Source organism: Colias philodice, chromosome 3 (genome assembly GCF_061535455.1).
Source record: "Colias philodice isolate Cphi_HAF_F1 chromosome 3, ilColPhil1 Martin Lab GWU primary, whole genome shotgun sequence".
Lineage (NCBI taxonomy): Eukaryota > Metazoa > Arthropoda > Insecta > Lepidoptera > Pieridae > Colias > Colias philodice.
The window spans coordinates 3,499,225-3,512,152 of NC_143088.1; the positions used below are offsets into that span (position 1 = coordinate 3,499,225).

The window sequence follows — 12,928 nt, forward strand, 5'->3', positions numbered from 1 at the left end:
ATTGGATATTCAATTAATTGAATGATGTATTGTGTGAGTAATTGATTTATTTTTTCATACATTTTCTGATACTCTATGATATAACCTTGATACATATAACATCTCCATTGTTTTAGTTATTTCATCTTTGATGTCCTTGAATTTGAATAATACGTGGCAACGCAAACTAGTATTTGCTTTAAATAAATAAATAAATCATTTATTTCACTTAAAACATTTTACAAATTAGAGCGACCCAGGCTCCTAAGATAGTAAGAACTGTTTAGTTTGTTTAGTAAATGTTTTGCTTTCTTTATTATTTTCAATTTATTCAATTATTTTGAAGAAATGAAAGGCTTTTTAACGGATTTTAAACGCGATTTATTCATTTTATTACTTATCCCGAAGTTTCGAGCACTTATCGGCGAGCGTATTAGGTAAACAAGGTAAAATTATTATTCCATCAAAATAATGAATATTATCATTATTCACTAATAAAAAAATCTCGTTTCTCCACGACTGTCCTTATTATATAAGTATTTTTCCGCCTTGGAATAAGAAAAACAATTAATTTACATTTGTTCGTGATCTTTAAGGTTACGTAAAGACATTGGTATTATAATTTTTCTGGTTTAATGTTTCAGTCTTGAATCAATTAAATGACTCAAGTTAACACTCCATGTCACTTCCGGGTTTCAACCGGGAATCTTTCTTAGCTGTAGATACTCGTTCCATATTTATGTCTCGTCTATTTTATCTCATATCATCATAGACTTTAAAATAACCTAGTATTTTGTCGAATACATACTTTGGTGCATTGATACCCCAAACGTGGTTATTGTGGCTCCAGCTGGGATCTGGCACTACATATTCTTCCACTAAATTTGGTAGTCTAGAACTCAGCTCGTTTATATCTGCTAGCGATGACAGCCAGTCGCTTTTACCGCACACGAGTAGCACAGGTGAAGTAACTAGAGTAAGATTGTACTCAGGTGGTTTCTCAGTGCCATATCTCTTAATATTGCCTTCTTTTCCTTCGTCGTAACGTTGAAACTTTTTTGAGTAAATAAGTTGTCCAAAATGAGCCAAGGTTTTAGCGGAACCGCCGACCAACAAATGACCAAAAGCCACGGATATTGTTCTCGGCGATATACTTGCATGCTTGTAACCGGTTGCCACTGTTAAACCAATTCCGCAAATCGGTTCTGGAGCAATTTGGCACAATGTCTCTAGAATGAAATGCAAGATCTGCTGCTTAGCGAAAAGTTCTCTGAAGCCCAAATCGTCCAATAAAGTTTTAATTAATTTGGTTTGTGGTGCTATTAATTTCGGTATTGGACTTCGTAAATATTTCAGCCATGCGACTGGAGCGAGGTGAACGGATAAATGAACTTTATTATTGTACTCAGGTCGTAGTGATCCCATTACGAAGAAATCGGTAGTACCTTGAGAATGTCCTATGTAATAAACTTTTGGTATGTCCGTTTTATTTATTACATAATCGATAATTGCTGGCAAATCGAAATTTCCATGCTCATCAAAAGAATAATTCCAAAATTCGGGGTCAGTGTCAGGGTTCAATGAAATGTGACTGCGTGAATATGTATTCCCTCTGTGGTTCGCTGCCCACACGTCGTAACAATTATCGGCTAAAATGTATCCCAATCCTAATTTAGGGCCCGCAAAAATCCATGTATCAGAACTATCGTACACTCCATGCAATAATATAACTGGGTATCCTTTTGCAGTATCACACTTTGAGAGTATCCGAAATACTTTAAGGTTATATCCATCTTCGGTTGTAACGGTATGCTCCTCTGTAGGATAATCATATTTTTGAGTAAGCTCAGTAAAGTTAAGGTATGTATCTTCATCGTAACCGAAAGCTTTCTTTAGAAGACGGCTTTCAGGAAGTGCGTATGATAATATTCTTCCTCTCTTTGAAGCAGATACTTGAGGAGAAAGAATTATATAATATAAACAGAACAACACAACCACTACATTATACATTTTTCCTTTGTTGTTAATGAATTCCTACCAGAGTTAAGGTTAATATTGTTATGATTTAATTGCAAAACAGTTGCTCAGTTTTATAATATCAGAATGACCTTAGTGTTAAGGCCTTAAGAATATACGGGAAGTATCATTATTGTACAAAAATATGTAAAACACGTCATCAATAGTGATAATTTTGGCGGAAAATTATACCATTTATTTGTCAGACTCATCATAACATGTATGTTTCTAAATTCATTAATACCTAGTGGTACAAAACAATGAGCTTGTAAATAACAAAAATAAAATGTTTATATGAGATGTGAAAATTATCTAGGTACCTTCGATTGAATGGGTTTCAAATAAGGACGCTAAAGCTAAACGTTAAGCTAAACGTTTATTTATTACAATTGTCTGTTCCACCTCATACCCTATAGATTAATAAATTTAACAAAAAGTACTATCTTAAGTTTGTCGAGAGAATCCATCCAGTTACTTACAATTTTATAATCACAGATTGCATCAAATGATGTCATCGTTACGACTAGAATGTGCATAGTATTTAGCAGAACAAGGCCATGGAAACCATTGCAGTGCATGTTTGATCATATTTTTTGAAGTTAAACTTCTTTAGGCGCGTGGAGAGTAAAATTTCAAGGTCGCGTCATGGCAATGCCGTCACGTCATGGAGTAAGGCGACGACTTTGGCATCTTTGAATCTTGCGAAAGAAGTTTCACTTCTGACACGTGTGCACACACGCTCTTTTTATATGTGAAAATGCATTAATACATTATAATTTGAAAACAATAATTTGCTATAATTATATGAATTGAGAGCTTTAAGTTGTGGCAGTGGAAGTACAAGACCACTTCAGGAGTCAGATTATAAATGACAAAGAACTTGTCGATATTATTTTTATAGCCATAATATATTCTACATAGAGCGACATTTCCTCTCCCTCCTATTTGTCATTCAAATGCAACAGTGTGAAATAGATTAGTTAACGTGTGTATTATTAATAATAATTATTATTAGAGGACCTTGGTTTTTCTACTCTTCTTAATTTGAAGAAGTGAAAAATTCGTTCTCTAGATTTCAGAGCGTTTAAATTCGATTTATTCTTGATTTCTGAGAAATTAATTTTGTTTAAAACCAATCAACTGATTGATCATTTAATAAAATGGTTATAAAATATTATTTTTAAGGCAACACACACTTAGAAATCGTATAAATGTAGTACTGTAGTACATTAGTGCTTGCATTTCCGCCTACAAACAATACTTAATGCTGCCATTGAGATTTTGATTGTTAAATAATTTAATAATACAATGCCGATAAACATAGATAAATGAGATTAACATGTAAAATAAAGTTTTCAGAACCTATACATGAAGTTTACCTTTAGTTTTAAAAATATCGATTTTATTTCGGTCCGATAAATAAAAATCTACTGTTCAATGTCAGGGGCTGTTTATTAACATATTTGGTTAAACAATAAAAGAATCCTTTGAAAGGGCAACTTTTGAAGGTTTTACATACCTTGACCTTCGCGTAAGATCGCCGACTAGCCAAGGCAATGCAGACAACTTTAAAGCTCCGATGAAGTCTATGGCAGCGATGTTATTGGCGCCTTTTTTGATCGTTTTTTGTATATTTTTTTTGGATTATTTAATTGCATTTTATTATTTTATGTGTTTTCATTTATATTTTGTAGTTCTGTACCTGTATTGATAAGCTATAGAATGTATCAAGTCCTATAAGAATTTCAAACTAACATCAAAAGTTGCGACATTCCTTGATTGTGGGAGATGTATCCGTAACGATATTTAGGATTGAGTAAAGTTGAAATTCTTTCATTTTATAACATTATTTACGTGTTATAGACATACATCCGCACATAAGCTTTGCTAAGCGGGTCAGTTATATATAAAAATATATACTTATTTATATGTATAAAATAACTTTAAAGTTTTTTATTATGGGAATCAGGATATGCAATCCATAAGCATAATATTTATAACTACTAAGTCTGCAAACGAGAGAATCGTAGACAGTTTCCATATTTGTCACATGCAATTATAATTTCCGTAATAATGCATCTTGTCTAGTCCTTTGAAGGTCTTTACTTACCATAATAGCAAAATGACTTTAAACAAAATGAATGGATTATATTAATATTTATCTAGTTCCGCTGTAACATTAAAAAATAATTTGGAAAATCCAAAAGTGCACGCCTCATATTTTTTTTTAATAAATATTTATTAATTATTATTTTTGTTTATTTAATAACAATTAAACCACATCGAATCAGACCCTGAAAAATGAAAGGGTTCTATTCCTGAGCATACTCAAGCGTAAGAGAAAAAAAAGACTCGATTAGTAAAGTATTTCGGTCGCTATCGTGTTAACAAGAAAAAGGATCCGCACATACAGACACACGGACGTCCAAGACAGAACTTTTTTAAACTGTTTTTTAAGTAGTTTAAATAACAAAAATGACATCAAAAATATCATGAACGTTAAAAATAGTGTTTTTTCTTAATATGTGTGTGTATGTATTATCTTACAAGTGCAATGTATGATACATAAAGACATTTTAAGTTTGAAAAATCAGATGTTTTGCGCGAAGTGACAGTAGTACCCACCTCAACGCTTCGCTTATGAGGCGTGCAAAATATGGGTATACATATATACGGTATACGGTACCTACATACTACAGAATATTTTATACATTTTCTTCGGAGTCGAATGAAAACAAAGTTTCATCGATCTCACCCATTCATTTTTTATGGTAGAGTTATTAAATTGTAAAGATTGAGTTATTTCAATCATAATATGGTGTTGACACCGTGCAAGTTGCAACAATTTAAGATGAATAAAATTCAGTGACATATTAAAATTTTACTAAACGTGTATGATATTCAATTTATTATTTATTTGTCCATTAGACGCATAGTCTTGCAATTTCTTTATTTAATTTAATTTATTTATGATTATATTGTTTTTATCATTTTTGATTCAACGGTAGCCATACTTGTTTCACATAAAATGATAGACAGTATTTAATTTGTATTGCATTTAATTTCCATCTAGCAAGTAGCACCTCTATAATTCTATCCTTTTAAGCATAAAAGTAACAAGACCACCTTCTGGATATAAGGCTCACACATCGTCGACCTCAGGCGAGACTGCCAAGTTCCTATAATGCAAATCCGGAACTGCCTTGCAAATATCCATATCAACTGAAAACAAGTTTATGCCTAGTAAAAAGACAACTTTTTGTATTGTGTACAAGGTGAAAAAGTTCCTTAACACTTTTTCTTGTATTCGATAATAATATATTTTTAAGTAAGGTGTCATTTGTTGTTCTTTTCAATATATATTTACTGTGATATAGAATATGGAATTTAAAAAAAATAAATGAATATTTTTAATATATTACAACTTACTTAAAATAGCTGTACGCTTTTAGGCATTATCCAAAATAGGCAGTGCAAATGCGGATTTGCAGATAACACAATAAATTATGACAATCTGGTGATAATTCTTTCACCGATTGAAGCCATCGGTGTGGAATTTGGATATACAACATAATTATAAAGTCAATTTGATATTTGCACGTTGGTTTCAATCCAGTCTCGAATTCCCGACATTTTATAATTAAACTGGATCATAGAGCTATCATAGAGATAGCTCTATGATGCCGTTTCCCTCTTGATATTAATGCCTTTTTATATTAATTTATTGATATAATAAGTATTTTTAGAATTATCGTTATTATAATAAGATTCGATTGCATACTTACTCATTTTATGATGATGAACGATAAACAAACATAAACATAATCTTCTAACTGTTAAATGGTACTTAATTGTAGAATTTAATTACATCACAGTTAAAACTAACCGTTGTAGGAACTTACCTGGGACCTAAAGTTCGATGGCCTGTGACATCTACCAGCCAAGTACCTTTATAGCCTCATGAGAGCATGCATTTACATACTTTAAGTTTATATTGTCGTTAATTATAGATTTGCCTTGTTTATTGTAAGTAGGTATGGACAAAAAGAATTCCTTTTCGAAAAGCTAGCCCAGACTTACTGCTCTCCTAGCTTCTGATATCTGAGCCGTAACGTTAGTGAAGCCTACGTGTAGTATAAAAATTTTCTCAATCATTTCACACTACGTAATTAAATCTTATGAAATACAAACAAACACATCTTTTAAGTGTTTAGATACGAACACAGAAAAACATAATCTTCCAAGTATTTCCTTTGTGGTCTGAAGGGAAAACCAGGGTCACTAACCATGTCGTCTAGTAGAACGTTACACAATGAAAAATACTTATTGTGAGATAAATTCCATTTGTGTATCGCTCTCATTTGATCACTATAATGCTTTCTCTACATAACTCTACTTAACTAATATTCCTCATTATATTGGTGAAGTATATCATCGCTCGTTATTAATAACTTAACAGGAATACACAATAACGTAGATACTTTATATTAACTTCATACTTTTGAAACTTTTGTTTTCGCATTATATTTTCGTAAAGTAACAGACATCAGTCAGCCTTGCCTAGTATGCTGGAGTACATAAAGCGTAGAGTAGAGTAGATATACCGCGAAATTGCATAGACGAATACGAAATTCAAAATCTTCGAGGTGATTAAAGGATATAACTAAAAATCACTCAATATCGGACATTCCATGTTCTAATCGCAGAGATCTTACCGGTCGCTAACCTTTAGCACACATAGCACATTACAGCGACCTTTCTAGCGCTCATCTTCGCTAAATGTCAGACTATTATGCAATTATTTCGACTGTAACGCCTTTTTGTCGCAACTCTTTTTATAGAAATGCTTATTTAAATATAGTTAAGAATTAATATTATATTGTATGCAAGTATGAGTTTTGTGTTGCTAATTTTAAAATTATTATTAGATAAGGTTTATTAGGTCGCAAAATATAATAGCGTGTTATTTGCAAGAATTTAATTTGTTTGAAATTTGTAGCTAGGATTACTATGCAATATTATTCATACTCTTCAGAACAATCTGTAAGTAAAAGGTTATTGATATAGATCCAAAATACACACATTTGAACAGTGTTCACTGCAATTTATGTTCTTGAATAATTTGCCCGATAAAATTTATCTCTGCATCACCATAATTATAATAAGTATTTTTTTACTTTATTGTGTGTGTTTTTTTATACATATTAATAAGATTTGAATACAACTCAATTATGCGCTAAGCAACAAACATATGCAAATAACAAATAAAACAATAAATTATTTAGACTCGTCTTTTATTATTCGTATTATTTTACAATCAATTTAATTCAGGTAACTTAAACGTCTGGAAGGATGTAACCACGAACATTTTGGTGCGCAAAGACTCTTGCGCATACCAAGCGTCAAGTACCGTTCGTATTGATAAATGATGTATTTCATTCGCCGATTACTTCCTTTATTATTTAAATTATTTAATGAAACGTCAATTTATTTACCAGCGAAATAATTGCGATGTTCTTTATAATGATGACGGGGTAAATAGTTTTCCTTAAAAATGATTGACCTATTAAGTCTCCTTCATTGAAGGTATTATATAAATAGCCTTTGTTAAATTATAGGTATTGTTCAAAACAATTAATAAATAATATAGTCTCCTGATCAATGTTTCTTTAAATATTTTGGAACCATCTCTATAAGAATTGAGGAGTGTAAGAATCTCCACTAAAAAGTGAGATCTGCTAAATTGTATGAATTTATTTCTTACGATTAATTTATATTCACTACAAAATACCTACTCATTCGGCTCAAAATAAAACATTTTTATGTAGTAGAAGAGTTCATACGAAAAATAATACCAATTATTACATTCATGATTCATGAATACCTAGTGTATCTTTCGGAATAATAAATAAATAATACAATATGTTCTGATATTCTGGATAGATATGATTTAACTTTATATTCTCGTAGGCAACTGGAAAATATCTTGATTTTTCCAATTCCATACTAGATCTTAACAAACATGTACCTGCAACACATACAAAATAAATATAGCGATTAACAATTTATATGCATTTAATATGACATGATTTTCAATTTAACATTAATAAAAACGAAATAAAACTTAAATAACAAAACTTGTTTTAGATTGAATGTTAAATAATAATTATTCAAAATGTATAGACACAGGTTGGCGCGTATAATACCTATAATTCTATAGCCTTAATTGTTTTATTTTTTTAATATAGATAAGTAAGTGGTTGTCTTAGGTTAAGGTTGCATCTGGCTGATCTTATAAGGAGATGTTCAAGAGAATTTACGCAAGGTTCGATTCGTTTACATAATCTTGATGATGTTTACGTAATTACATGTCATGAATATGCGACGTTTTGTAGAGCATTATAGAGAGAATCTGAATATTTTGCTTTTTATGGACTTATTAAGTGCCATTTAATTTAGTTACCTTTTTAGCTGGAGATGGTATCTGGTTTGCCAACGAAATATAATTAATTAGTTTATGTATTTTACATTATTTATACTAATGAATTACAAGCGATGAATTATTTAAAATCAATACAACGTATTTAGGAACTAAGTTAACATTGAAATTGTTGAACTGTTGATATTGTTTTTAGAGAAAAATAAAGATAATAAATAGAAAAGTTGACATTGAAATTGATATACCAATGTATATCATTGAGATTGAGATAGGGATAGTCATCTTCATCTAATAAAGCCTAAGTCTAAATCAGATAATAGGACACTTTAATAAACTAACCAATTTATTTCTCATGTTCTATTACCTACATAATATTCTTAAACTAATACTAAAAACAAAAAAAAAAATAAGTTTATTTAAATGCACGCAACGCAGACAGATTTTGAACCAACTTCCTATTAAGATGTTACAATATAATTAGAGACCTTTAAGAAAATTTGTGTATCCCTGTCTTGAATGTGGGAAATACAATCGCGATATCCCGGAACGGAAACACACCTTCGTTGTGTTACATACGGTCGCGGTGATTATTTACCATCAGATGACGCAAGAGCACTGCTGCATCCTCTACCATTAAAAAGAAAAAACTTCTTACATGATTATACATATGTTACATTCATTCGGAAGCATATCCCATCACCTCAAATTAAGCTAAGTTCAGTATCTTTTTAACGTTTGTTTATACCATTATATGCGTAGATTATGAATAATTTAGGTATTTCAAGAGATATACGTAAATAATGATTATAAGCCATGAAGATAATGCTTGAGTAATTAGATACTTATTTAGATTTTCACACACCGCACGGTGAAGATTATAAAATTGTATTCATCATTTGGAAACTATATACTTAAAAACTGATTCGATCTAAACATTTTAATTCATAGTTACACGAGTGTACATTTGCAAATAAGCTAATCATATTAACTTCCTGTACCAAGAGAAATATTTAACCATTATCACATAGTTATCCATGTCAAGAGGTTAAACTTGTCTAACAGGTAGAAATTAGCTTCTGAATAATGTTGTAATCTCTATTATCAACAAAGAGACTTAGTGGGTCAAACGCATAACCATTCTTTTTGGGTTAGCGGTTTATAAACGTATAAAATAGTAAAACATTGCCGCCTGCAGGCTGTCTTCCGCATACTGTGAATATTTTGTGTCGCCGCACTGAGACAAACATCGGTGATAAATTGCGTGTCAAAGATTATGTTGTATCAATTATCACGTTTAAGTCAGTTATTTGAAGCCTCCACTCCACCACTTTTGTGTTATTTATATTTAGAAAAACAATACTTATTCTGTAAAAATCAGTCACAAATAACAGCTGTTAACGTACGTTGTATGTAGTAGTAGAGCAGTTTTTAAATCTGTTAAAATATATTGTCTTCGATTTCTAAATTTAAGCAATCGTATTTATTAGAAAACAAATAGGTACTAGACTAATTATAGCATATAGACTCTAGTATATTCGACTAAATTGAGCGTTTACAACGGAAGTTCCGAAACTACTGAAGAAAGGTCAAGCGTAGAACCGATCGTTTTGAAGTGATCGTCTAGCACGTGCTCTGCAACTTCCTGAGTTTCTATTGAAAACCATTATTAATTAGGTATATTAGTGGAGCATTATACTCTATTTCAAACGAAAATTGTAAATATATCATCTTTTCCCGTTTGTACATGCTTTTTGTGCCATTGAGTGTTATTGAAATTTGGAAACTGATACATTAAACATAAAACTAGGGAACGCTGACTATGAATTATGTTTCTATTGGCTGTACTACTTTACTCTCTAGTAAGGCGCTACATTTGGTTAACACTCAATGTAAGGCGATATACATATATGTATACCGCATTAAAACAAACTCTTGATACATAACTACAATTTCAATAATGTCGCATCTGACCAAAGTAATCTATATCACGTCGCAAACTAGTAGACCTTCAGGACGGGCGTGGACGGTTGACGACTCCACGACTCATTCGGACCCTGTCCCAAATACCTGCAGTAATTTTATTCAACTATCTGTACCATTGATTGTATGGAATTACACTATTATTACTGCTTTTGCATAATGACATCGAGTCCGTTTATCGTAGTCATTTTGCTCATATGTTTACGTAGGCGTCGTAAATTAAAAACATCATATAATTCGATTTTTTATACTTAGAAATAGTCAAGTTTCAATAAAATGTGGTTGCCCATAAAAAATATAAGAAATAAATAACTAATGTTATTTTTTCTATTAATCATTATTGAAATATTAATTAATTGACGTATGTATGTCGATTCTTGAAAAAAAAAAATGTAATTATTATCTATTATAAAGGTATGCGGTATATTTTTTACATACATCAAAGTTAGAAGGCTAACGAGAAGACTTTCTGCACGAGATAAAAATAATCCTACTATGAGTTAATTTAAGATGTTCCGTCATATTAAGCTGCCTGCATTTGAGAATAAAATTTTCAGGTCATCGATTCTTGATTCTTCGTATCCTATCTTTATATACGAAACTAATCATCAAAGCAATCCTCGATGGGCTTGATCAAATTTGTGCTTTCATATTGTCTCTCATTACATCCATTATAATCAGTGCCGGTGTAAGGGCCACTGACACCCCGGGCGAAAATATTGTGGCGCCCACTTGAGGTTTTCTGAATGTTTGCACCAGGAGAGGCAAGAGACTCCAACTTCCGACCTTTGCGCCCCCCAGAATTTGTCGCCCTGGGCCATCGCCCCCTCTCGCCCCCCCCTAACGACGGAAATTTGATATTTTATTTTCCCATGAAGAAAATTTCCATTCCAACAATTTTATGCACACTTTACTTAGGTACCAAATTGAATATTAATTTTCCTATTTGCATACTGTTTATCTTATTAATGAATCTATATCACACTTTCCTATGAATGAAAACAAAATCGATCATTGATCTGTGCGCATCGCGTGTCGTCACATATGAAGTGGCTATCGCTACAGAATGATCACATTAAGTGCATGAATGTTCCAATAATTACCTTAATAATTGTTATGTAATTTGCTCAAGGCGCGGATTTCTCTAAAAAAAAACTTTTAATACGTTATTTTGATTTATTTTTCACACTTGTTCGGTTTGTAGATGTTAATTTTTAAGAATGTTTTGATTCTTAACAGGTAGCTTTATGTGTTAGAATATAGTGAATCGATATAAATATATTATTAATTATATTATATTAAATTGAACATCAACAGGTGACATTTTGTAATACAGAAGTTAAGAATGTAATAATAATCTTATTGATTCTTCATAGATACATATTTTCATGCATAAGCAATCCGAGTTGACATCAAACTGTGATAAATTATATGATTGTTAGCTACAATAATTGACATTTTGTAATATTTTTTATTATTAACAAACGTGTTAACGCAATCCTTAATTTCGTTTTCAACGAACGATTAATAAATTATTTCTGAAATAATTGCTAATTTCTATAAATAATATTAAGGGTAATTATTAATCTAATTCGTTATAATGTATTTCGGGGAAAGCTATTACAAGGGATTCTCAAACTTTGTGAAAATATTATTAGTTTGTAAAATTATTGAAAATAATTTTTTTCATTCCTAGATCCTAGTCATTGTCCAGGAAGAGTTAGAGGAATATTTTATTTGATATCAACATTTCGGTTTATTTATTAACAGTATTTAGATTTCTATACACGAATATTATCTATATTGTGAGGATATTATATACGAGATTCGTAACAAACTGGTAAGAGGCAACACTGGTGAAACAGTAAATTATGCGAGGTCTTGAACTTTGTCTAAATGTATGTTAATTAAAGAAGATTTCATATTCTCTACAATTTGACATTTGAGATTTATATTGAAGCTCACGTTATTAAAAGATTATTTTTCAAATTCTAATTAATTTAATATGCTGGTATTTAGAGGTCGAGAGGAAATATTTATTGTTGTTAGTTTTGTGTTATTTATTGTTATTTATTTAACTTGCTACGGTTTCGGTTTAGTGAAAGATGAAAATCATCACAGAAATCGCTTTATAAGTTGTTTTTTTTTTATAATTAAACAAATATTATATTCCAAGCTCAATAGATAATAAATAGGTAAAAGAGTAAATAAAAATAATATCTTACAAAGATCGTATATCTTACAAAGCGTCATACAACCTCTAAACACCACTTTTTGTGTGCTAAGCACATTTTTTCCCAGTCATTATAATAATATTAATTACAATCTTATCCATCGAACCTTCGTTAGGCGTTCTTCCTTTTAAGATGTTGGCATACAAGGTGAATTGAGGGTCAATGATTAAATCCATATAAGATGACTTGCTTTCAGAATATTTACAGCTCTTTTTGGGAAGATGCACTGTCTGCAGTTTATTTATTGGGCAGGTCTGTCAATGTATGATAAAGCCTTGTA

The 12,928-nt window shown here is 31.0% G+C and overlaps 1 protein-coding gene across 1 annotated transcript; it reads right to left on the minus strand.

Moving 5' to 3' along the window:
- Positions 1–360: 360 nt before the first annotated feature.
- On the minus strand, positions 361–2,022 carry LOC149489499 (lipase 3-like). Its single transcript, XM_089714951.1, has one exon. The coding sequence runs from the start codon at positions 1,987–1,989 to the stop codon at positions 733–735; it is 1,257 nt and encodes a 418-aa protein (XP_089571077.1). The 5' UTR covers positions 1,990–2,022; the 3' UTR covers positions 361–732.
- Positions 2,023–12,928: the final 10,906 nt, after the last annotated feature.